General features: G+C 40.3%; 1 protein-coding gene across 3 annotated transcripts in view; it reads right to left on the minus strand.

The window, feature by feature from the left end:
* Positions 1 to 2,178: 2,178 nt before the first annotated feature.
* morc2.S (MORC family CW-type zinc finger 2 S homeolog) overlaps positions 2,179 to 25,492 on the minus strand; it is a 62,999-nt gene continuing 39,685 nt past the window's right edge. For 2 of the 3 annotated variants that reach the window (XM_018243982.2, XM_018243983.2), the window contains exons 16-27: positions 17,929 to 18,057; positions 15,266 to 15,371; positions 14,844 to 14,976; positions 13,367 to 13,438; positions 12,916 to 13,287; positions 12,293 to 12,436; positions 11,938 to 12,028; positions 8,347 to 8,488; positions 7,608 to 7,781; positions 6,233 to 6,326; positions 3,642 to 3,830; positions 2,179 to 2,525 (exon numbers count right to left, since the gene is read on the minus strand). In XM_018243982.2, the coding sequence (XP_018099471.1) occupies positions 2,457 to 2,525; positions 3,642 to 3,830; positions 6,233 to 6,326; positions 7,608 to 7,781; positions 8,347 to 8,488; positions 11,938 to 12,028; positions 12,293 to 12,436; positions 12,916 to 13,287; positions 13,367 to 13,438; positions 14,844 to 14,976; positions 15,266 to 15,371; positions 17,929 to 18,057 (1,715 nt within the window). In that variant the 3' untranslated portion in view covers positions 2,179 to 2,456. The remainder of the gene's footprint in view (positions 2,526 to 3,641; positions 3,831 to 6,232; positions 6,327 to 7,607; positions 7,782 to 8,346; positions 8,489 to 11,937; positions 12,029 to 12,292; positions 12,437 to 12,915; positions 13,288 to 13,366; positions 13,439 to 14,843; positions 14,977 to 15,265; positions 15,372 to 17,928; positions 18,058 to 25,492) is intronic. The other variant, XM_018243984.2, reaches the window with a different exon arrangement.

Genomic DNA, 25,492 nt, shown 5'->3' on the forward strand with positions numbered 1-25,492 from the left:
AGGAGAAATTTCTATCTTTCTTTTGCATGTGCCGTTTCATTCATCGAGAAGTTAGATGCCTCATCTCTTAGCCTCACACAGGAAGAATTGAATTGTTTGATGAAGCAGCACAAAACAGGGCTCAGCACACAGAATCCAGCTCTTCAGCAAAGCACTCTGCAGCAGATGCAACATAACAAGAAGCTTTTGGCAGAGTTAAAGTACCATCAAGACAGTCTCATCCAGAGAGCAGAAATCTTGGAAAAGGAACGGAGAGCCTGGTCTCAGTTACTTCATGGAGAAGTGAAGGAAAGAATTCACAGGTTCCCTTTGGACACATCACGGACTCCAAGCCAAAAATGAAGTCTTAAATGATTTGTACTTCTCACTTGTCCAAGGAGGAAATATAGCTCTTCTCTCTTGCCATCAGTTAAACAAAAATGCTGCTATACAAACTGTTTTAGGACATGTGGTTTCTTATGAAGGATTCCTTGAATATATTAAAAATCAACCTATTGTTGTGTTCTTGTGAAAAGCAATTAACTAAACCGCACCAATGTACTATTTTCTTATGCCTATATATTATATCAAATACTCAAGCAATGTGTAGCCCGTACAATGTACCCTTATAAATGGTGCTTAATCATGCTTTATATGCCTACTTTAAAAATAACAATATTATATGTTACCTTAAGAGTTCCATAACCAGTACAATAGCTCTCAGTCTCAGGCCTTGAGCATTTATCTGGTCATGGAACTATTGAGGGACTTCTATTTATTAAAACAAGTGGCAATCCTTTCATTAAAAAACCCAAACAGGGAGCACTAGTCTCATTTCCCTATAGTATTCAGTCCTAATATTACTAAACACCCATGAACTTTGTAACCATTATTCCTATAACCAGGGCCACCATTAGAATTCACAGGTCAGGGACCCCTTTATAAAAAAAACTGTGGTGCCAGGGCCTCCCATAAAAGTTTTTTAAAAAAAAAAATTGGTGGTCAGGGCCCCCCTACAAGTTTAAAAAAAAACATTGGGGCTAGGGCCCCCCTATAAAAGTTTATTTATAAAAACACTGGTGCCAGGGCCCCCCTTACAAGTAAAAAGAAAAAATTGTGGTCCCAAAGAATATTTTTTTAAAAAAACATTGGCGCCAGGGCCCCCCCTTACCAGTTAGAAAAAATTTATGAAGTCGGTAGTGATGAAACGCGCCATGCACAAAAACGTTAGAGATCAACAGATACATTTATTGCACTAGCATGACTGCACACTTACTATAATTTAGCACAAAAATGATGCAGAAATGATGAATTGGTTGAATTGACAGCTACTGACACTTTAGGGTGGCGATAGACGAGGCTACTAGGGAGATTAGTCACCCTAGTCCTAGTCTTAGTCTTCTTCGGCCGACTAATCTCCTTTTAATGCCTTCCTGCCGGCTACAATGTAGTGGCACTCAGAGCTTTGTTTTCCGAAGTCTCCCAAAGTTGCCTCACTAAGAATGACAGAATTAGAAATGTTTGAAATTCCAGTTAAATCTTTTTGAAGTACCTTTATTTGGACACTGGCTATGGCCTAGATGGCAGCGTTTTGGATCACCTGGACTTTTATCAAGCTGCTGGCTGGGTCATATAAAGGAAATATTTACAAATAAAGGCTTCTTATAGAAGATGGAGTGCTGTCTGTAGTGCTGCCTGTGGTGCTGTCTGTAGTGCTGTCTGTAGTGCTGTCTGTAGTGCTGTCTGTAGTGCTGTCTGTAGTGCTGTCTGTAGTGCTGTCTGTAGTGCTGTCTGTAGTGCTGTCTGTAGTGCTGCCTGTGGTGCTGTCTGTAGTGCTGCCTGTGGTGCTGTCTGTAGTGCTGTCTATTGCAAACATTTCAGAAGGACATGGCCATATGCGAAGTGCACCAAATCTTGGGTGAATACTGCTAATGGACATGGAATGAGATCATGTGATATATTAGTCAGCTGTTTTAGAACTGTACCATGATGGACTGTTTTCTTGCACAATGATTTAGTGTAATAGTGTAAGATTATATTTATGGAAATCAAACTGTACAACAGTAATTTTATGAATTCCATGATTGTTACTATAAAATGCCAAGTTTGTGGGGATAACGATACCCGAGTTGTTGCTCTTTAACTGCGACTTTGTGTTGTCGATTTTGCACCTTATAGAAATTCCAACAGACTCAGAAATAAACCAACACAGAAATTGTTTACTTTCCTTTAAAAAATAAATATTTATAAACAAAGAAATGAGTTCAATAACTACGATGTTTAAAACTTGGAACAGCACATGCCAGGTATGTAAAAAAAACACAAACATCTTACATCAAAACACTGACATCCTACTGTGTTTCTTCCACGTGATTTCAGTACATCCCATAAAGTGTTGTGGCTTGTGGGAGCGTCAGCTTCTCGCAATGTTCATTTATAGCCAGAACATGAGACTTAATGTTTCCAACATTATCCTTTCAGTCTCCTCTTGAGATTAAATCTTCTATATATGCATCTAGCTCATCGTCTGTATTTATATCAATATCCTGCAATGAAAAAAAAAAAAAGTTGCTTTTTATAATGAGGATTTGTTGAATTAAATTCTCTTCTCTCACCCTCTATTGAAGCGACACAAATACCCACTTTTCCAGCTTGGAAGGATTTGTCTTTTGTTTTTGTCACATTAAAGAAAGGGTTGGTTTACATTTACATGAACTTTTGGTACAATGTAGACATTTATGTGAAGGTCATTTGCAAATGGTTTTCCTTTTTTATGCTTTTATAATTATTTAGCATTGCTAAATAATCCAGTTTTGAAATTTCAGTTTGGACCCAGTTTGCTAGGGTCATTTACTGTAACTCTGTCAGACTATACAGTTTTAGCACGGTGTACTGCACTACACCAACTTCTTGAGTTGTTTCCCAACTGTCCCTATTGTTTACTAATGTATGCATTTGTATTATTGTATTATGCACAATGCTTTTACACATTTTGAACTGAACATCTGCTTTATGGACTTTGATATATATGGATTTTCTTTATATTGACTTTACTTCCTTAAGAAAAGTCCTTGGACACACCCGAAATAGTTAATCACCCTTTGGGCGGAGGGCGGAAGGGATGGGTGTGTTTATAATGCTTGCACATTCTGTCACACTTTAGAAAGGGCACGCAAAGCCCGAAACATGTCATGTGAATGGTAGTCTACAAATAAAAATCTATTGCTTTGAAGTGCTCTCCTTAATTATCAGATTGGAGGAGCCATCTCAGTGCATTGTGCCTGATTCTAAGCTTTGAGAAGGAGCCAGTGCTGTACAGAACTGCTCTGAGACAACTATTGTTTTTCCCCTTCTCATTGTACTGCAATATGACCCAAGTCATGTTCCTTAGCTCCACCTAGTGGTAGCAGTTTTCCTGCTTGGATGCTATTCTCATATCTACCACTAGGTGGGGCAGGGCAGAACTTTTAACAATGCAAACAAATCCTTCAGCAGAGGTGTCAAGGAGCTGCTATCTGGTTACCTTCCCATTGTTCTGTTGATAGGATACGTTATGTTAAAAACTTGTTTTCCTGCTATAGTTGCCCTTTAAAGTTTAGGTCTGTTGTGAAATTAATTTTACCAAATTAAATAATAAAGTATATTTACAGGGCGTCTCTCACCTCCTGTACTTTCTGCAATAATGATATGATATTTGTTCTCAGTTTCTGCAGCTTCTCTTCTGCTTCTTGCAGCTTTTTTTCTGTGTTTCGTAGGTTTTCTTCTGAAGCCTTTGCCCGACTATCAGCTCGACTCTGGTAGGAATTGCACAGATTCTGCAGCCCTACCTCATATTGTTTGAAATAATCTTTCTATGGGAAGAAAAGAGAAAGTAACTAATTATGAAATTAACTGATATGACTTTGTATCCAGTTGAATACAATGTGCTTTTGTGACACAATACTTATTTGAGAAAACATGAGTTCTGAGACTTGCCTGTAGGGATCATCTGCAAACTGGACATAAAGTCCTGAATCATATCAATGTGACTGAACCACACAATGCTTCTTCTTGAGATCTGACGCGCTGAGAGGAAGCGTATGCGAGGAGACAGATGCGGCGAATATAAGGTAAGTAATAGAAATATCAGACCTTGCCGCATCGCACATTGTGTGGTTCAGTCCTAAAGGTTAGCTGCATGCTATCACACATCCTGCAATTGCCATTGTTAAGGGAAAAATTGGAAAAACAACCATAGATGCTTTCCTGGGGCTCTGGAGCTCAATTTTTGGCAGCAAAGAGATCATAAAAACAAGGGAAGAATGATGAAGATGTTGTTTTTACATTTAGATTTTGTGATATATCTGTTAAAGAAGATGGCCAGTACCTTGTTCTTAATTCAGGGACTGGAGTCAGTTTAGGTTTTGCTGGTTTCTAACCAGATTTCCTGTTCAGCCTCCCTTAAGTATGCAACTGAATAGTAATAAGGTTTGCAAGTACTCAACCCACCTGTCTTTGGAACAGCTCTTAGCAATCTGGCATAAGACTTGTTTACCGCAGATACAAGTCTCTAAGAGTGGGATGAGGGGTGTCTGCCTTAAACAGACATACTGGCTAGCTCCCCGTCCTTCAACAACCTGGAAAGTGAAGTCAGCAGAGAAGCACTTCCCCACCAGGCCTACATCTTTGCAAAAATTCCTAATACAATTGTAATACAACACCACAGCAGTGGTATGAATACCATTCTCTTACTTGCCAAGGAGACATGAGTTGTAGAAGTACTGAAATATGCACTGAAGTGTAATTACATACAGAGGTAACGTAAAACCAGCAGGAGGCACTGCAAGTAGCTCATGGGCAGACACAGGAAACAGAGTCACCAGTTTAGTGCTGAATGGTATATAGAGAAAAGCCTTTATGCCGTGGTTCATATTTAATTAAGTTCGCAATTTGAACAACCCCTTTAAAGGTGAACTGTCCTTTTACTTTGTGAATTGACACTGCATGATAATACACTGAGAATACAATACACTGCATGATGATGCTTTTCTTTATGCAGTATATAACACATTGCTTTTAAATATATCTTAAAGACTTAGTAAGAAGTTATTTATTAGGCGTTTAACTAAATACTTTAGGATTACATTTAGGCACAATGATCCCCATCAAGGCCATATGTAGGAAACAAGACAGTGTTATGCCTATGAAACCCCTAAGAGACCTTTCATTCTTTCAGAGAGACAGGTCATTAGCCTAAAGCAGTGATCCCCAACCAGTGGCTTACAAGCAATATGCTGCTCAACCCTTTGATATTGCTCCCACTGCCCTTAATGGAGGTGCTCATTTTTTTTTTTTAATTCCTGGCCTGGAGGAGGTTTTGGAGGCACAATGACTTGAGTTTCCTCAAAGTTTGTTACCAGACAACCAACAGCAGTGCTTTCCTGGCAGCCTCCAAGGACATTTTCATGCTTGTGAGTCTCTTTTTACATTTGAGTGTGGCATAGAGCTTTTACATAGGACATACACTGCCTTGAACTATTCTGACTTTTCTCTCTCAAATCTCAAATTTTACTGAAATGCATCCTACAATCAATTCTATCATCCTTATTATTTTATTTCAAAGCACTGAAACACAAAGAAAAACAAACAAAATTAAGCTTAGGAGAAAGTTCATTTTTCAGCAGGATCCCGAATACAAAGCTAAAGTAGCAGTTAAGTACTTAAAAGGAACAGTCTTTAAGTAATTCAAATTGAATGTATGGTTTCCCTGCATTTGTAAAAGTTGTGTGTTTGCTTTAAAAAAAACTACTATAGTTTATATAAAGAGGCTGCTGTGTAGCCAAGGGGGGCAGCCATTTAGGCTAAAAAAGGAAAGAGGGAACAAGTTACCTAGCATATAACATATAAGCTCTGTAACAGGATACAATGGTATTCTGCAGAGTGCATCTGTTATCTGCTATGTATCCAGAGCCTTGAATGGCTGCCCCCACGCTACACAGCACCTTATTTATATAAACTATATTTGTGTTTCTGAAGGAAACACACCAGTTTTACCAGTGCAGGGAAACAGTACATTATATTTTATTAATTAAAGCTTTAAAATAAAAATATCAGTACAATGAAAATGCTGATCAAGGGTCCAGATACTTTTGCAGAACACTCTATCTCTTGCTGCCAGTCATTTTGCAATCTCACAACTCCCCAGATGTAGAAAAATCTTCCCCTCTAGTCACACACTCCATTTAGGAAGTGTCAATACGTTTGTTTAACTTACCAGTGGAAATGCTATGAGGTCTTCAGCACTCATGGTACTCAGTTCATTCTTGGAGATTGAAAAGTTTGGTGGCCAGAAATATCTCAGGCAGTTTCTAAAAAGCAGAATACAAATTACATTAGCAGTTATAAATATGCTCGTATTCTGTATGGCCAAAAGTATTCAGAAATCTCTCTGCCGAACATCTTATTCCAAAACCAAGGGTATTAATACCAAGCCATTCTTTGTTTGCTGCTGTTTGCTTGCTGTAGCATTATGGGTTGCTTTTACCATGGACTCTAGCCTTAAAATTGAAGCAGATTAGTCACTTCAGTCCAATGGCAACAAACGTCCCATTCCTCTGCAGCCAAAGTATGACACTGCACATGGGTATGTACTGTATGTAGTGGATTCCCTAAGCAAAATGATGTTGTTGGAGATTGTAAGGAAAGAAAGGCAATGGCACACTGGACACGATCAAGCAGGGAAAACCCTTGCAAAGATTTATTTGCACACGATGCAAATGATGCAGATTGGCAAGTGTTTCAAATGAAAAAGTGACTTTTATGCCTAAACATTTGGATCCTTTTTGTGGACTTTGCAACTAAACTATTGATGCTCCTAGACATTTCTCCTGCACAGACACTTTAATAGGGCAGAAATGGTATATACTGACCAGGAGCCATTGAAATCCAATGAGCTTTCAAAAACAAACCAATATTTGGAGATTACAAGACTGTGTGCTTAATTATACACCTGTGTGAACAATGGGTCTCAATTCAACGAATTTGAACAGGTGTCCATATATGTTGGTCATATAGTATCAGGATTGCAGAGGTTACATCATATCCTTAAAGGGGCTGTTCACCTTTGAGTTGACTTTTAGTAGGATTCAGAGAGGGATATTCTGAGACAATTTGCAATTGGTTTTTATTTTTATTTGTGGTTTTTGCGTTATTTAGCTTTTTATTCAGCAGCTCTCCAGTTTGCAGTGTCAGCCATTTGGTTGCAAATTATCCTAGTAACCATGCACTGATATGAATAAGAGAGGCCTGAATAGGAAGCGGAGGAATAAAAAGTAGCAATAGCAATAAATGTGTAGCCTTACGGAGCATTTGTTTTTAGATGGGGTCAGTGACCCCCATTTGAAAGCTGGAAAGAGTCAGAGGAAGAAGGCATATAATTTAAAAACCTATAAAAAATAAATAATGATGATCATTTGAAAGGTTGCTTAGAATTGGCCATACTATAACATGCTAAAAGTTTACTTGAAAGTGAACCAGCCCCTTAACCACTATTTAGTTTTAGAATAACACTTCTAGCAGCAACACAGCTATTTGTACATTTTCAACTGATAAAACATTAATACAAGACAGTTTTGTAGGACATTCATTACCGGAGGGTTTGTACAAGCTGTTCTAAGGGTGCAGGGCTTGTACTAAGCTCTGTAGTATCTGGCTCTATTCTGGTGTTGTCTGAAGTGGATGGCTCTGCCTGCTGTGTGTCAGGTGCTTGGTGTTCTGGTGAGGGTGGCCGCATAAGTCTTACATCTTCACAACCTTTTTCCACCCTAAATGAAATGACAGCACTTAAATTATACAGCAAACATTAATCAGACCCTTAAAACATATGCAAAATATGCAAAAAGCATAGAAATTAAAAAAAAATATATTTTGATTAAAATGTATTGTTTGTGAAGCATTTGCCTAGGGAGTAGGGTAGCTCTATATAAACGCAACAGCTAGTTCTGTCTTTTCTTTATTTTCCTGTGCATTCAGGGCCATGTATAAAACCAGTTTACCTGGCTATACCCATAATATTATACCATGCATTTGAAAATTTGGTCACACCCTATTGTAGCTCCCTGTTATGGCATGATAAACACAACAGAAACTCTATGGAATTGGTGGGGATCATACAGAGAGACAATGGCTGCTACAGCGTGGCAAATAAAGTAAATGGAAATATGCATTCAGCTCTAAATACATCCAAGAAAATAAGAATGTATGATAAGAATGTTGAGAGGGCATGTTTCATTGTTGTCATTACTGATGAGACCCCTGGTGACCTTTCCAGTCAATTATACATTTTGTGACATTCACATCATTTGTATATTATTATTAAAAGTACTTTACCACCGATCCCGTGGCGTGGTGTCTGTTGGTACATAATCAAACTTTACTTTCCAGCGAACTCCCTGTTTCCCTACTTCTACAGCAGTGACGCGCCCTGTAAACCATTCCTTGTTCACTCGCACTTCAACGTTCAAACCTTTATCTGTACAGAACAAAAAACATTTATGATAATGGGGTTATTCGGTCACTTTGTAGTCCAAAAAATGACATGATTTTGCAAGATTTTTTGGGCCAAGCTTATTTCTTCACTGGTTCACCCTCCTTCATTTTTTATACAACCATTTTATCATTGATCTAAGAGTTCTCCCTACAGACAGTGTGTTTCAAACAGTATCGTACCAAAGAAGAACTTCTACTAGGAAAAAATATTAGGGATGCATCGAATCCAGGATTCGGTTCGGGATTCGGCCTTTTTCAGCAGGTTTCGGATTCAGCCGAATCCTTCTGCCGGCTGAACCAAATCCGAATCTTAATTTGCATATGCAAATTAGGGGTGGGGAGGGAAATCACGTGACTTTTTGTCACAAAACAAGGAAGTAAACATTTTTCCCCCTTCGCAGCCCTAATTTGCATATGCAAATTAGGGTTAGGATTCGGTTCGGTATTTGGTCGAATCTTTCACGAAGGATTCAGGGGTTCAGCCGAATCCAATATAGTGGATTCGGTGCATCCCTAAAAAATATATATTGCAAACACTAGATATTGATACATTACAAAATGCCTTTCCTTTTTTGTTAAATTACAAATAATACCAAAAATAATACAGGTATGGGACCTGTTATCCAGAATGCTCAGGATCTGGGGGTTTCCGGATAAGGGATGTTTCCGTAATTTGGTTCTCCATACCTGAAGTTTTAAAAACTTTGATTATTTGGATAAAATGGAGTTTTATATATATATATATATATATATATATATATATATATATATATATATATATATATATAATCTGTGTTCGTCTGGGTGGCACACCGTATCACATCGATTACCTGGGTGCACGGTAAAAAATCCATACAGTGTTCAAATGACCAGCAACTCCAGGGGTTTCTGTAAAACGTCACGTTGGCTGTACTGCACATATATAACCACATAAAGAATTGTTTACAGAAACCCCTGGAGTTGCTGGTCATTTGAACACTATATATATATATATATATATATATATATATATATATATATATATATATATATATATATATATATATATATATATATATATATATATAAGCACTTTACTGGTATTTTCAAATAATAATATCATACATTTTTTAGAAATAGTGCAGAATTTTCAAAAACACAGAACATTATTTTTAAATGTATTTTCATTTCTAGGTGTTACTAAAAATGAATGAAAAGAATTAGGCTTCAGTCACCTTCTGGGCTACTGGTAAACAGCTGGTTTGCAAAGTGACCACAATTACTCATCTGTGTTGGAAACAGGGGTGATCTTCATGTTAGCCCAGGAATTGTGGGTGATAGCACAATATGTGAATCTTTTATCTTGATTTTCATCACTGTTTTCATTGAATGTTCACTAAGGGGCAGATTCACTAAGGGTCGAATTTCGAAGTTAAAAATACTTCGAAATTCGACCCTCGAATTGAAATCCTTCGACTTCGAATATCGAAGTCGAAGGATTTAGCGCTAAACGTTCGTTCGATCGAAGGATTTTTCGTTCGATCGAAGATTAAATCCTTCGAATCGAACGATTCGAAGGATTTTAATCCAACGATCGAAGGAAAATCCTTCGTTCAAAAAAAGGTTAGCAAACCTATGGGGACCTTCCCCATAGGCTAACATTGACTTCGGTAGGTTTTATCTGCCGAAGTAAGTTTTTTTTAAAGGGAAAGTACTTCGACTATCGAATGGTCAAATAGTCGAACGATTTTTCGTTCGAAACGTTCGAATCGAAGTCGAAGGTCGTAGTCGAAGGTCGAAGTAGCCCATTCGATGGTCGAAGTACCCAAAAAATACTTCGAAATTCGAAGTATTTTTCATTCGAATCCTTCACTTGAGCTTAGTGAATGGGCCCCTAAATGTTTGGCTTTTTTTAGTCTATTAGATCTATGTCAAATTGGCCTCATTTCTTCTCTGTCTGTATCCTGAACACCACCAAATCTTAGAAAGGCCACCTCAAAAACTTAGATATCTGCATTTAAATCACAGCCCTCCTAGCTGGCCATACTAGAATGCTCCCAAATCAATTATGCTTCTTGTTCTTCCTTGGTGGTTGATTTAAGACATTTTAATAATCTGATTGCATCTCATTATGGAAATCCAACACAGGATATTAAGTAGACTGGTAGCATTATCTGAAGGTGACTACAGGTATTGACAAATAAATATATAATTTATACATGCATGCACAGACAAACATATTTACATAAGTGTTAATGCTATACTACCAAAATAATTTAAAACAATTTCATTTTTCATTGTGTAAGTTTAATTTTAAAAAATCTATTTCACTTTTTTATTTAATTTTCTGTAATAAGAACCTTATACTTGGGTATTACCTAAGCTAGCATGTTCAAGGCAAAAAAAGTCCAATTGAGTTTTTTTAATGTGCCTAAAATGTGGCTATTCCACATAGCAATGGCTGGGGATTAATGCAGCATGGGTGAGATAATGGATGACTTTGGGAGAATGTCTTAAGGCCCCCATACACGGGCCGATAAAAGCTGCCGGCAGACTGAGTTCACAGCTTATTGGCCCGTGTGGGTCCATCTGATGGGTGGCCAGATGCCGATCGGGCAGTGTAAAAAATCCTGTTGAATCGCAGCCACATCTTTTCGTTGATCCAACCACCCATATGGCCTCCATTCTGATCCGATTGTTGGGCTCTAGGGCCCAAGATCGGATCAGCCCAATATCGCCCACAATGTGGGCATATCGGGGAGAGATCCGCTCGTTTTGCGACATCGCCAAATGAGTGGATTTCCCTGTGTATGGCCACCTTAATTTCTTTCTTAGATAATCCTGAAAGTCCAGCCTAAAAAGTCTTTAGGGGTGAGATTTGGTATGAACGTTTATTTTGTGTTTTAATATATCTTGGACCAACTCAGAATTGGACTGGAAGGCCCAGGGCTCACCATGCCTGCAGCCCTTAGGGACCCCCCACACCATCCCCTGGGCCCCCCAGCCGCAGAGCCCCCTCTCCACCCAGCCGCAACCGACACCTCCCCCCTACACGTACCAGTGTCAGGGAGGGAAGTATACAGCAGCAGCAGCTGGGAGCAGGGCTGGGCCCACCGGGTTTTTTCCCAGTGTCCCGCCAGCCCAGTCCGACTGTGGACCAACTGCTGATCTCTGCTGTAGCAAAGTTTTCATACTCCCTTATCTTTAAAAGGGAGCTTTAATAGAGTCTAAAAACATTGCAATTATGGCATTATACCGAATTTCAACATTTGTTAAGGGCTTGTGCAGAAAATACTATTGTTTTAATTTAAGAAATATGTATGGTTTTTGAAAAAAGGTATAATATGCCTTTAATGTAATTAAAGATATGAACAGGAGCTTTGTAACTGGATTTACCTTTAATAAAGATTTAACGGTTTAATCCCATTACTATGCAAATTAATAAACATGTACCTTTCTGGGATGCTGCAAGAATTTCCTCCTCCCCTGGACTTGCGGTCAACTGCAAAGATACATCTGAGTCAGAGTGTGTGCAGGAAGTCTTCTAAAAGAATGCATGGACATAGCAGTTCACAACAGAGCATCATAGACTTTCCTACAATTTAGTGTTCAGTTAGACAAGGTGCTTCACACATTTGTAGTACACCGCAGTATTGTTATCTGTATCCTATGTATGTACATTAAAAAATTGAAAATGGCATAATTACTTCATATGCATTGGTCTGTGACTATGCAAAAATGTAACAACATTCTCAAAGGTAATCTATGTTTGATGTTGTTATTTGTAGCCAATAACCTCCAAACATACCTCTACTTCTACTTCATTTGAATCTCTCTTTTCCTGTTTCACTTCCACCAGTCTAGAACGCTTTACATTCTCAGGCTTAGATGCCACTATCTTAATGTCCTCAGAAACAAATTGTTGGGAACTTCGTTTTCTGACATTGCTCACCTAAACAGAAAACATACACATACTCTTAAACCAAGTTCTCAAAACTTCTCAAAGACAGAGGGGGAAAAATACAGATATAAGAAACATTTAAAGATGTAATTCAATGCCATTTCCCGGATGTATGTGTATCTGAAGGGACAACTCATTTAGCCGTGACAAAACTAACAGCACTGTATACTGTATGCCACCCTCGAACAAGTAATGTGTAAATATCTGTTTCATAATTCAATGGATTTTAATAATTTAACATGAGTATATATTTTACACATTTATTACATATGTATGTCTCATAGGTACATGAAGAAATCCAAATTCAGACTGGCTGGTTTTCCTGCATATATTTAGCAGTTTAAATGACTTAACACTGCTAAAGTCTGCCAAGACCACTGCTACGAGTCAAATGCAATTTAAACAACTAAAAATGCACAATGACCCACATTAATAAATAAACCCCTAAAGTTCCACAATAGTTGCCTTACAGGAGGAGTCTTGCTTGGAATTAGTTTCTTCCCAGTCAAATTTTTCACATTTTTCAAACTGGGTGATGGAGTTGGAGTGGGTCTAGAAGGTCGAGCTGGTTGGGGTGTAGAAGGCAGCGGAAAAGGCATTGAGGATCTCAGAGCTGAAACTGTTTTACGGAGAATCTTTTGAGTGTTATTTGTTCTGACAGGAGTAACAATTTGGCTACTGGCTTTGGATGTGGTGGCTGCTTCAGAGTTAACTGAAGTGGCTCGCACAGCTTCAGGCTTCTTGGCCGCACTGCTACTGCGTGAAACAGGTGGAACAATATCTTTCAGCACTGCAGGCAAGGGTGGTGACCGTGGCCGAGGGCGGCTTGTGGACAATGAGGCCTGCAAGAGAACAAGATGAAATGTCAAAAACTTAGAGACCGGATGCTTATATAAATATACAACAGTGAGCAAAACAAACCTCTTCTGGACGGGTGCTAACGTCTAATGGAAGCCTTTTAATGTCTGCGATGGAACGCACAGGAGTCACTTTCTGCAACCAAAATATCAAGCAAAAATACTTTAAGTTCTGAGCAATTTTTTTCCTAGTACATGGCAAATGTCTGACAGCATCTCTTGGAAATAGCAAAAATATCTCAATTATGAAACATTTTAAAGATAACTGGATAAAAGTTAGAATTGGAACCCTTTCAGTTGCCAGCTAAATTCATACTTAGCTACTGCATTTGTATCCTGCAATATTAAAATGTTAGCCCAGATAACTCCACCACAAAATATTAATTTCACCCTAGAGCAGAAAAAAAAACTGCAGACTCTCCATCGCATCAAGAAGTGCAACATGCTCATACAACTTGAGACTGCCAGCACCCATGTATGTGACTCACACAAACAGTTCTTCCACTGACATATACGTTTACATTTACACACTTTTTTTGGGAGGGGGTTATAACCACTCAGCAAAGAAGCATGCATGAATCTTTATCACTTTTTCTCCTAAAAAGTATTTCATTGCCCAATGTGAATAGCTTGAGCACTAATCTCAGTGCAGTCATCTTTTTATTTTAGTTTATTGCATTTGCAATTGAATTTGTATTGATTTTGTTGAATTTTCAGTTCTGCATAACTCTTTGGTGCAAGTTTGTGCATCCGCCGGTAGACCACCGGAACTGTGATCTATCCTGGGCAATAATATTTATTTGATTTCTTTGATTGGAATTTCTTGTGATTTTTACAGCCAAAACTACTTCTAGTTTTTGATTACTTGTTTTTACCCATGAAGGTTTTGCGTGCACTATTTTTATTTGTGATCTCTACATGCTACATACATTGTTTCCCAATATACACATTAATAAAGAACAGCCCTTGCATTCATATTTATGATAGTTTTATCATTGCACCTATATATATGTGGGAAACATGATGCAGTAATATGCTAGTTTTGACGTGATTTTCAGACTGCATAAAAATATTATTTAGTTTAGGTTTTCAGGGGGGGGGGGCTTACCTAGTTTTTTGGCTTTGTATATTTTCTTATTTCTTGTAATGCTGTAGGTTTATAGCAAAAGTCTCTACAAACCTATACAGGCTCAGGACACACATAGGCTTTACAAATCAATTGTATTTTTGTAACTGTATATTTTATTTACATAATAAAGCACATTTCTTATATTTTTTTCTATATTTTGAAAAAAAAAAAAGTTTTGTTAAGGAAGTGAAATTACAAAATAAATTATAAGTTAAAGAAGCGAAAGTCACAAAAATTCAGACTTGAGAGAAAACGTTTATTCTGAAAAAAGAAATATGTCCACCCAGGAAACACCCTAAAGTGGAATAGTATAGCATTGTAGAAAGTTGCCTGGCAGATAACACAAAGGAAGTGTTGTATTTGGCTGGAAATAAAAAGTTTAAAGATACAGTCACTCCATTTCCCCTCTAACCTGCAGGGCTTCCAACTTTTCTTGCTGCTGTCGGATTTTTTCTGTCAGCTGTCTTTTTTTCTCTTCTTGTGACAGGATATCTTTTTTCAGCAGTCCGACAGGTAACTTCTGCTTCTGTTCTGTAGCTTCACAACTGTGTCCAGAAGTAATGGGAAGAGTGTTAATACGAGTTTTTCTTTAAAATTTGTGTATTTTCTTTTCCATGATATATGATGTAAAAGAAATTTAATGAAAACTATAGCTTTAAAAACACATAGGATGAGGTTTGCACACTTTTTATGTTGCTTCACCTGGTGTATCCTAAACTAGCACACCAAATGCATAGGAAGCAACAAATTAGACATAGTAGTAGCAGAGTAGCAGTAGAGAAAATGAAGCATACATTTTCATTAAAATAAATAAATAAAACAATAGCTTCTGACCTGTCTTGCTCAGGATCAGGGTTCATGGCACACACCCATGTGTCAGGATACTCCTTCTCTACAGAACTCAGCTGGAATGGAAGCGTTCTCCACTTTAAACACAGATCTATCAGTAAAAGATATTACAAATGAAAACTAAATATATAAATAAAATAATATTTTTTATTTCAATATAATTTGCAATTCATATATTTGAACAACAGTTTGTAAAATCAGAATCTACAGCTCTGCCACTTATTCAGGGCTCAGTTCTCCTCCTTGGTACTGACTACATCCCCCCTCCTTTAAGACCAGGAGCGCAACAAACTTACATTTTAGATCCATAAATCTTTGGTCAGAGACAACTTTTTTCTAATTCTGGTTCTGTACATTACCACAATGAATTTTAAATTAAACAACTCAGATGCAGTTGAATTGCAGATTTTCAGCTTTAATTCAGTGGGTTGAACAAAAAGATTGCATAAAAATGTGAGGAACTAAAGCCTTTTTTAACATAATCATTAAATTTCAGGGGCTCAAAAGCAATTGGACAATTGACTCAAAGGCTATTTCATGGGCAGGTGTGGGCAATTCCTTTGTTATGTCATTATTAATGAAGCAGATAAAAGCCCTGGAGTTGATTTGAGGGGGGTGCCTGTATGTGGAAGATTTTGTTGTGAACAGACAACATGCAGTCAAAGGAGCTCTCCATGCAGGTGAAACAACCATCCTTAAGCTGCAAAAACAGAAAAAACCCATTCGAGAAATTGCTACAATATTAGGAGTGGCAAAATCCACAGTTTGGTACATCCTGAGAAAGAGGGCACTGGTGAACTCAGCAACGCAAAAAGACCTGGACATCCACGGAAGACAACAATGGTGGATGATTGCAGAATTATTTCTGTGGTGAAGAGAAACCCCTTCACAACAGCCAAACAAACAAACAACACTCTCCAGGAGGTAGGCATATTGATATTTAAGTCTACTATAAAGCAAAGACTGCATGAAAGTAAATGCAGAGGGTGCACTGCAAGGTGCAAGCCACTCATAAGCATCAAGAATAGAAAGGCTAGATTGGACAAATCTAAAAAAAAAACATCTAAAAAAGCCAGCAAAATTCTGAAAAAAAGTTCTTTGGACAGATGAAACCAAGATCAACCTCTACCAGAATGATGGCAAGTAAAAAGTATGAGAAGGCATGGAACAGCTCATGATCCAAAGCATACCACATCATCTATAAAACATGGTGGAGGTAGTGTGATGGCTTGGGCGTGCATGGCTGCCAGTGGCACTGGGACACTAGTGTTTATCCTGATGTGACACAGGACAGAAGCAGCCGAAAGAATTCTCAGGTGTTCAGAGACACTGTCTGCTCAAATCCAGCTAAATGCAGTCAAATCAGTTGGGAGGAGTTACATAATACAGATGGACAATGACCTAAAACATACAGCCAAAGCAACTCAGGAGTTTATTAAAGCAAAGAAGTGGAATATTCTTGAATGGGCAAGTCAGACACCAGATCTAAACCCAATTGAGCATGCATTTCACTTGTTGAAGACTAAACTTCGGACAGAAAGGCCCACAAACATACAGCAACTGAAAGCAGCTGCAGTAAAGGCCTGGCAGAGGATTAAAAAGGAGGAAACCCAAAATCTGGTGATGTCCATGAGTTCAAGACTTCAGGCTGTCATTGCCAGCAAAGGGTTTTCAACCAAGTATTAGAAATGAACATTTTATTTTCAGTTTTTTAATTTGTCTAATTGCTTTTGAGCCCCTGAAATGAAGTGATTGTGTTAAAAAAAAAAGCTTTAGTTCCTCACATTTTTATGCAACCTTTTTGTTCAAACTACTGAATTAAAGCTGAAAGTCTGGATCCAAGTTGTTTCATTTAAAATTCATTGTGGTAATGTACAGAACCAAAATTAGAAAAAAGTTGTCATTGTCCAAAGATGTATGTACCTGACTGTTCCTCAAGGCTTACAAAGCACTAATAATCCTGGGTATTCCACCGTTTACCAGAGTTTATCATAGATAGCAGTAGAAACTTCCAAATTTGGACAATGGAATGGAATGCATAGACTTGCTGTAAGGGGATTTTATATCACTCAAAAATAGATGATTCAGTATGATGTTATTCACCAAATATGTGTCACACACTAAAATTGAAGAGAATGGGCAGGGGACCAGAAGCGTAATGCCCTAGATGTCAGACCCCTGTGGCTTCCTTTCTACATCTAGTGTGGACCTGTCCTTGATCCAGAAATACTAGAGGGGGCACAGCTCTATACTATGCTAAAAAAGTATTGGAACTGGATGGGTCATGGCACCCCTACTGTCCCACAGTGGGCAAATTTAGTGAATGTATCCATTCCCTCAATAAGTCATACATACAAGGCATGTGGCTGCCCTACTAAATTTGAAATGGTGTTGTCTCTCTGGCTTGATGCCAATCCCAATGCTGATGTTTGACTCCTGACTGCACATTGCATTATGCCCCCCCCCCCCCCGGTAATCTCTCTCTTTCTTGCTTTTACATATCTGTTGAAACTGATGTCTGCATTTGAGGGAACAGTAACTAATTTTAAACAGAAATCATGTGCCACCCACATGATTTCTATCCCCACATTTCTAAAATAGAAGTTTTATTGTAGTATTAATAGCACTATTAATGATTTGGTACCTACCACACTGTATAGTAGTGGGTATCTCCATTGCACGTCTGCGTTTATATCTTAATTCGCAAGAAGGAGGTTGGTTCCAGTTTGCCGATATGTAGCCAAATTCATCCCAGAATTTTATAATACCTTTCTGTGCTGCAGGAAACACACAAAACCCAAAAAACAGTTCCATTACATTTTAAACTGCAGTTATAGTTTTTAATATACATAATTGTATTGCTTTCCCTATGGGCTTAACTAAATCAACAGCTTTCAAAGAATCAGAAAACACATTGTTGTTAACATAAAAATCACAATCTAATCATGATGTCTATACAAGGACAGGAGGAAACCAATAGCTAGAACAAAGATCACATGAAGATCAATAGAGAAAAGTTAAAAGATAACACAAACCTTTACACAAATGGTCAGATTCAATTTGGTGAGAAAAAACGTATCTCCTAATTCAGTTCAATATTTAGCCAGAAGCAATTCATTGAGAAAAACTCATCCCACTGTTTATTTCATGAAAACAATTGAAATCTATGGGTAAAACTGTAACTGAATTGGGGAAAAAGTTTTTCCTTCTCAAACTTTTCCATACATTTTCACATGACAAACCATAAAATTGAATTTTCTTGTGAAATTAAATCTGGCCCAACTCAAGACAACTGGCTGGTACAAGAAAAACCTTTAATCAAGTAAAGGAAATGAATACAATATAAAATTCACAGGCACCAACCACCACTGATTAATCTTTGCATGCAGTGTATTTCTGTAAAATGTTAATATGGGATATACTTTTAAAAAAAATGTAATTATTTTTTTATTGGTTTTGCAATTACTGAAAATTAACACAGCAAAAAAAATCATAATAAAATAGGGAAAACAAATAGCAAATCAAACAGTCAGCTGATTATACTGCTTGCAAGTGTACATAGGAAGAATAGTGGACCACATTTAACTTGTTCACGTGTAATGAGTCAAACCTAATCTATGTAAGCAGATAATTCAAGGCAGTTGCAGTCTATGGTCCAGTGCATATATTGTTTCAATACCCTTAATTAACAAATTAACATCAAACTAGTGTTGTTCTTATTTTCTTGTAAAAGAAGCATTTCCTTCCTATTAGTTTGGAAAAGGTGATTTCAAGTACAGAGGTTTATTTCAGCATCATTGGAAAATGGATCTATCCAAACTGACCGAATTTTTTTTGGGACAACCTCTCTTGTAGTATGTTATCCTGTATAGGGGAATGTATTGGTTAACTATCTCTAGCCATTGGCGAGATGTCGGTGCTGGACTAGACTTCCATCTCTATGGTTATCAATCATTTGGCTTGTATAAACAAAAAGGTCAGGAGCAGTAACGTAACTGGAGGGGGCGGGCCCTGGTGCGGGGCATGCTGCCGGGCCCCCGCCCCCCTACGCACCAGATTTTTTTACCCGAAATTTGGCCGATGGGGCCAGAAATCTGCAGTGCGCGAGCTGCCGGGGGGCCCTGAGGGGGTGCGGGCCCTGGCCCAATTGCACCCCCTGCTCCCCCAGTAGTTCCGCCACTGGTCAGGAGCTGTCTTTAGGCAGTTGAGGGAGCAGTATCCTCAATTTGATTAAGAAGCAAGACTAGCGAATCTAGTGGGATAAGAGTTAAGGTTTGATTTGTCTCCTCTGTCACTTGTTTCCAAAAGCTTTGCATCAAAGGATAATGCCATACCATGTGAAAAAAGTTTTCAAGAGAAGAATCACAGTATGGAGTTGCAATGTAGTTATAGATACCCTAGGTGATCCGTTAGCCCAGTATAAAAGGTTTTCTTTATTTACTAAAGAAAGTGGAGGGTAATGGTAACGGTTTTTGCCGAAAGAGATATAGGAATCTTGGTAACATAAGCATTTTAAACAAATGTATATGCCCCAGGACTGTCAGTGGAAGTGAAGACCAAGTCACAATTCTTGATTGCAGTCTACATACGAGGGGGGTTAGGTTAAGTTCCTGAAATTTAGTCAAATTTTTATGTATAACTACCCTAAGTACTTAAATGTTTATACCTGTTGTAATTGAATTGGAAGCCTATGTGGATCTAACTGGAAGTCATCTAGCAGAAAACAGGATTTTTGTTACTCACCGTTAAATCTGTTTCTCTGTATTCGAAAGGGGGACACAGGGACCGATGGGTTAAGCTCCATCCTCCAGGAGGCAGGACACTTGAATAGTAATTAAGGGGAGTGGCCATCGGGCTTTACCCCTCACACTGTACATTCCTATTCAGTTTGTTCCAAAGCTGCTAACGTAATTATTAAAACTATTAACAGACAGAAAGTAAACCAAGGAACTATTCAAACGTGACCAAGCGGTCAACAGCTCGCCGAGACGGGAAGCCCTGTGTCCCCCTTTCGACTACAGAGAAACAGATTTAACGGTGAGTAACAAAAATCCTGTTTTCTCTGTCGTCTTAGGGGGACACAGGGACCGATGGGGACTTAAGAAAGCAGTCCCAACAACAGCAGGGTGGGAGCGAGCTGTATATACATATATGGAGAAAAATTATTTGATTACAGATTGCAACACCTTCCGTCCAAGTGAAGCTTCAGCGGAAGAATATGTGTCGACTTTGTAAAATTTAGCAAATGTATGAGTAGAGGACCAGGTAGCCGCCTTACAGATCTGCTCTAAGGAAGCCGAGTTACGCCATGCCCAGGAGGCACCCACCGCTCTAGTAGAGTGAGCCCTGAGTCCCTCCAGTGGAGGTCTTCCTTTTGCAGAATAAGCTTGCTTAATCGACTCTCTGATCCATCTAGACAAGACCGACTTTGAAGCTGGCTGACCCCTGCGGGGACCAGATGGAATAACGAACAGAGCTGGAGATTTCCGAAAGGATTTGGATCGATCAACATACCATCGCAATGCTCTGACAACATCTAACTTGTGTAGTCGGCGTTCCTTATCATTCTTAGGTTCTGAACAGAGAGAAGGAACTACAATTTCTTGGTTCACATGAAAGGCAGAAACAACCTTGGGTAAGAATGTCGGCACCGTTCTGAGAACAGCTTTATCTTTATGGAAGATTAAGTATGGAGGTTCACACGAAAGGGCACTAAGTTCCGATACTCTCCTGGTAGATGAAATTGCCACCAGAAAAACCACCTTATAAGTAATCCATGTATCAGAGACTGAACTTAATGGTTCAAACGGTGGATCGAGCAACGCTTCCAGCACTAGATTGAGATCCCAGCCTGCCACAGGTGGGCGGAATGGTAGCATGATGTGTGCTACTCCTTGCAGAAACGTGCGTATAATGTCTTCATTCGCTAGGCGAGATTGAAAGAGAATTGACAGGGCCGACACTTGAACCTTAAGAGAGCTAAGCTTGAGGCCCATTTGTAATCCTTGTTGCAGAAAAGAAAGTATTCGTGGTAACTGTAATTCAAGGAAAGGAAAGTCTGACTCCTTACACCAATTGTAGTAAGAGTGCCAAACTCTGTGATAAGACCTGGATGAAGATGCTTTTCTAGCCCTTAGCATGGTAGGTATGACCTCTTCATCTAGTCCTTGACTCTTCCAGATGGAAATCTCAACAGCCATCCCGTCAAAGAGAACAGTCCGGGGTTGTGGTGTGTTATGGGCCCCTGCTGCAGAAGATCTGGTCTGTAATCCAGCCGAACCGGCTGAGCGATTGACATTTTCTGCAGATCGGTGAACCAAGTTCTCCGAGGCCAGTATGGTGCTACCACAATTACTGTCGATTGAGATTGTTTGATCTTTTTGAGCACTCTCGGTAGCATAGGAAGTGGAGGGAAGACATACGCTAGATTGAACTGCCAGTGCTGGGTCATGGCATCCACCCCCAGTGCCAACGGATCTCTGTAGCGGGCGAAAAATCTTGTTACTTTTCGGTTGTTTCTGGAAGCCATTAGATCTATGCTGGGAATGCCCCATTGATTCGTGAGTTGTTCGAATGCTTCTGGATGTAGCTCCCATTCCCCTGGATCCAGCTGATTTCGACTGAGGAAGTCTGCCTTTGTGTTGGATATTCCCGGAATGTGTATTGCAGATAACTTTACTGAATTGATCTCTGCCCAGTGTAGGATTTGTCTGGCTTCCGTCAGTGCTGCCCAACTTCTCGTTCCTCCCTGACGGTTTATATACGCTACCGTTGTAGCGTTATCGCTTTGAATGCGTATTGGTTTTTCTGCGAGCTGTCTCGTCCACTGAACTAGGGCTAGCTTTACTGCTCTTAGTTCTAGGATATTTATCGATAGTCTGGATTCCTCGGGAGACCATTGACCTTGTGCTGACTGATTGTAGCAAGTTGCACCCCATCCCTGAAGACTGGCATCCGTTGATATCACAACCCAGTCCGGGGTTGGCCATTACTGACCCATGGCTAGGTTTTTCGGTCTCAGCCACCACTGCAATGCCTTCTTTGTCGGTTGCGATAAGGAGAGGAGTCGAGATAGTGATCCCCCTTTCCATGAAGCAAGAATGCTGGCTTGAAGTGGTCAAAGGTGTATTTGTGCGAAAGGTACTGCCTCGATGGCCGACACCATCGTCCCTAAAACTTGCATTGCCCTGTGCACTGTTATCCATTGGTTGGATAATAGTGACCGAACCTGATCTCTGATCCTGATCTGTTTTTCTGTGGGTAGACTTTCAGTCTGCGAAATCGTGTCGAATTCCAGGCCTAGGAATAACATGTTGTGGCTGGGGTGGGGATTGGACTTCGACCAGTTGATGGTCCATCCGAAGTTCTGTAACAACTGTACCGCCTTCTGTAGATCCTCCTTGGCCCTCATCTCTGATCTGGCCTTCAAGAGAAGATCGTCCAGGTAGGGAGTCACTGAAATCCCTTGTAGTCTCAACGTGGCTGCCGTTACAGCCATTAACTTTGTGAACACTCTGGGGGCAGACGACAGTCCAAATGGAAGTGCCACAAACTGATAGGGCTTGTTTTTGAATGCAAAGCGGAGATAACATTGATGAGGAGGCCAAATCGGTACATGTAGGTACGCATCTTTGATATCCAAAGACATCAGCAGTTGACCCTGTTCCATCCCCCGAATTACAGACCTCAACGTTTCCATCTTGAAGCGTATTGAACGAATGAATTTGTTGAGACCCTTGAGATCGAGTACTGGCCTGAGGCCCCCATCCTTCTTTGGGACTGTAAACAGGTTGGAGTAAAAACCTGAGAATCTCTCCGTGTAGGGTACTGGAATTATAACTCCGGTTCTCTCCATCTTGTCTATACACTGTAGAAAGGCTTTTGCCTTCTGGGGATTGTGGGGTACTCTGGACATGAGAAATCTCCTGGGTGGAACAGTTGTGAAGTCTAGATGGTATCCTTCTATCACAATTTCTTTGACCCATGCATCCGTAGAATGCCGAGTCCATTCCTCCCGGAATCGAAGTAACTTGCCCCCTATCCAGTCCAACGTTTCCGGAGGGAGTGCCCCGTCAGACTGACGTGGGCTTCTCTCCTGAGGGCTTGTTGTGAGGTCTATTGGTCTTCCAGGTTGGCCGACCTTTATCGTTGGATTTAGGTCGAAAATGAGATCTTTGTGGAGAACTGTTTCGTCTTGTATATCTGCCGCTTTGGCCACGAAAATTTTTTCCCTTTCTATGTGAAGAGGCCGCTCTGCTTTTGGCCTGTGGTAGGAAGGTGCTCTTGCCCCCTGTTGCCTGCGAGATGATCTTTTCCAGCTCTTCTCCAAATAGTCGTTGACCTTTAAAGGGTAGCTAAGTTAGTGACTTCTTGGAACTAAGGTCCGCAGACCAATTTTTGAGCCAGTGTTCTGCGCGCCGCTATGGATAATGCTGAAGTGCGCGCCGTAATTTGAGATGTATCCAGAGTGGTATCGCAAAGATAACTAGAAGCCTCCGCTATGGCTTGAGCAGAAGTTAACAATTCTTGTCTGGACGTTCCATTCTGAATGTCTTTAATTAGGGCCTCTGACCATTCTTGAATAGCTCTGGACACCCATGCTGATGCCAAACAGGGACGCAACGTCGACCCTGCGGAGGTGTAAATTGCTCTTAGAAAACCCTCGAGCCTTCTATCTGAAGGATCTTTGAATGCTGCCGAGTCAGTGACTGGAAGAGTGGTGGACTTTGAAAGTCTAGACACTGGAGCATCTACTGCCGGTGGGTTAGACCATTTTTCCACCAATTCCTTTGGGAATGGATATGACTTTGAAAATTTCTTGGTTGCTTGAAATTTATGTTCGGGGGAATTCCACTCATCCTGAATCAAACTCTGCAATTGCTCATTTTCTGGAAAGCATACTGATGATTTATGCTGTCTTTTAAATAGGGCAGGTGCGTTATCCGTCTGTTTGGGCTTCTGTGAAATATTCAGTACCTCAAGCACCCCCTTGATAATATTGTCTACATCGTGCAAATTTTCACGGTCTCTGCCCTCATCCTGATAGTCTTCCTCATCCATAGAAGAAGACCCAGAAGAAGCAATTTCACCTTCGGAGTGGAATAACTGTTGCTCAGGAGATGACTCATCAGACCTAGTAGGGTTAACATCATCATCTTTTGTGTCATCTAACCGTTTGCGTTTAGCACTGGATTTGTGACTGAGTCTAACTAGAGCCTTTCCTAGGTTGTCTGCAATGGCAGGTAACCCCTGTAGAGATGCTAGGGATTGGGACAATTGAACAGCCCATAGAGGGGGCGGAGGTTCAACTGGAACTCTGGAGTTTGGCTCCTCTGTGTGACTTCTAGGAGAATTTTCCACTTGTGCCGGTGGGATACTCCCTGAGGCGCTGGCTGCGCCCTGCCCCTGCGTGCAAGACCTGCACAGCGACTCCCCCTGGCCCCCTGAAAACTTTAGCTGACAATTAGTACAAGCAAGGTACCTCACCTGTGCTGAAGCAGGGACCTTCCCCCCAGACCTCGTGAATATTCCCACTGGCCTACCTTCTGCCATGTTTTAGAAGTAGGTATAGTGTGTGGGGTATCGCCAGAAGGTCACAGAGACTGAATATCTCTTTGAAGAGCCTCTGTACTGCGCCTGTTCGTTGCGCTGCAACAGACCTGCTGTATAATGGAACGCATGCACGTATTGGAACGTATGCGTTCCAATACGTGCGCGCACGCGCACCAGCGCTTTACTTCGCGCCGAAAGAAGATGGCCGCCGGAGGATCAGGAGGTGGAACGCACTCTCACGCGATCCCAGACTCAGCGCAAGGCAGGCTGCACAACCGGCGCTTCCAGCCCTTCACACAACGCACGGTCCATGCGCCTAACACTCAGAGGCTGGAGACTGCGGCCAGCACCCCAGAGAGGCAGCGTCAGCGGAGGTCGGGGGGGGGGGGTAATGGGGGGGGGAAACCAAAAGTTAGGCAACGTTCCTGTTAACAGGCATAATGCCACTTACCCTTCCCCCCACACCGGCTAGACCCTCTGCACTGGTTTCTGCAGCACAGGCAACATGTAGGTGGTCTGTATAGCTTCAGGCTAGATAATGACCCCGGTGTGTTGCACCTCGTAGGGGGCTGCCTATATAAAAAGCAGGTAACCCTGCTTTTTCGGCCTCACCCCGGGTATCAGACAGAGCTGAACGTAGCGTCAAACGCAGATCCAACC

This window comes from Xenopus laevis, chromosome 1S (genome assembly GCF_017654675.1).
Source record: "Xenopus laevis strain J_2021 chromosome 1S, Xenopus_laevis_v10.1, whole genome shotgun sequence".
Taxonomy (NCBI): Eukaryota; Metazoa; Chordata; class Amphibia; order Anura; family Pipidae; genus Xenopus; species Xenopus laevis.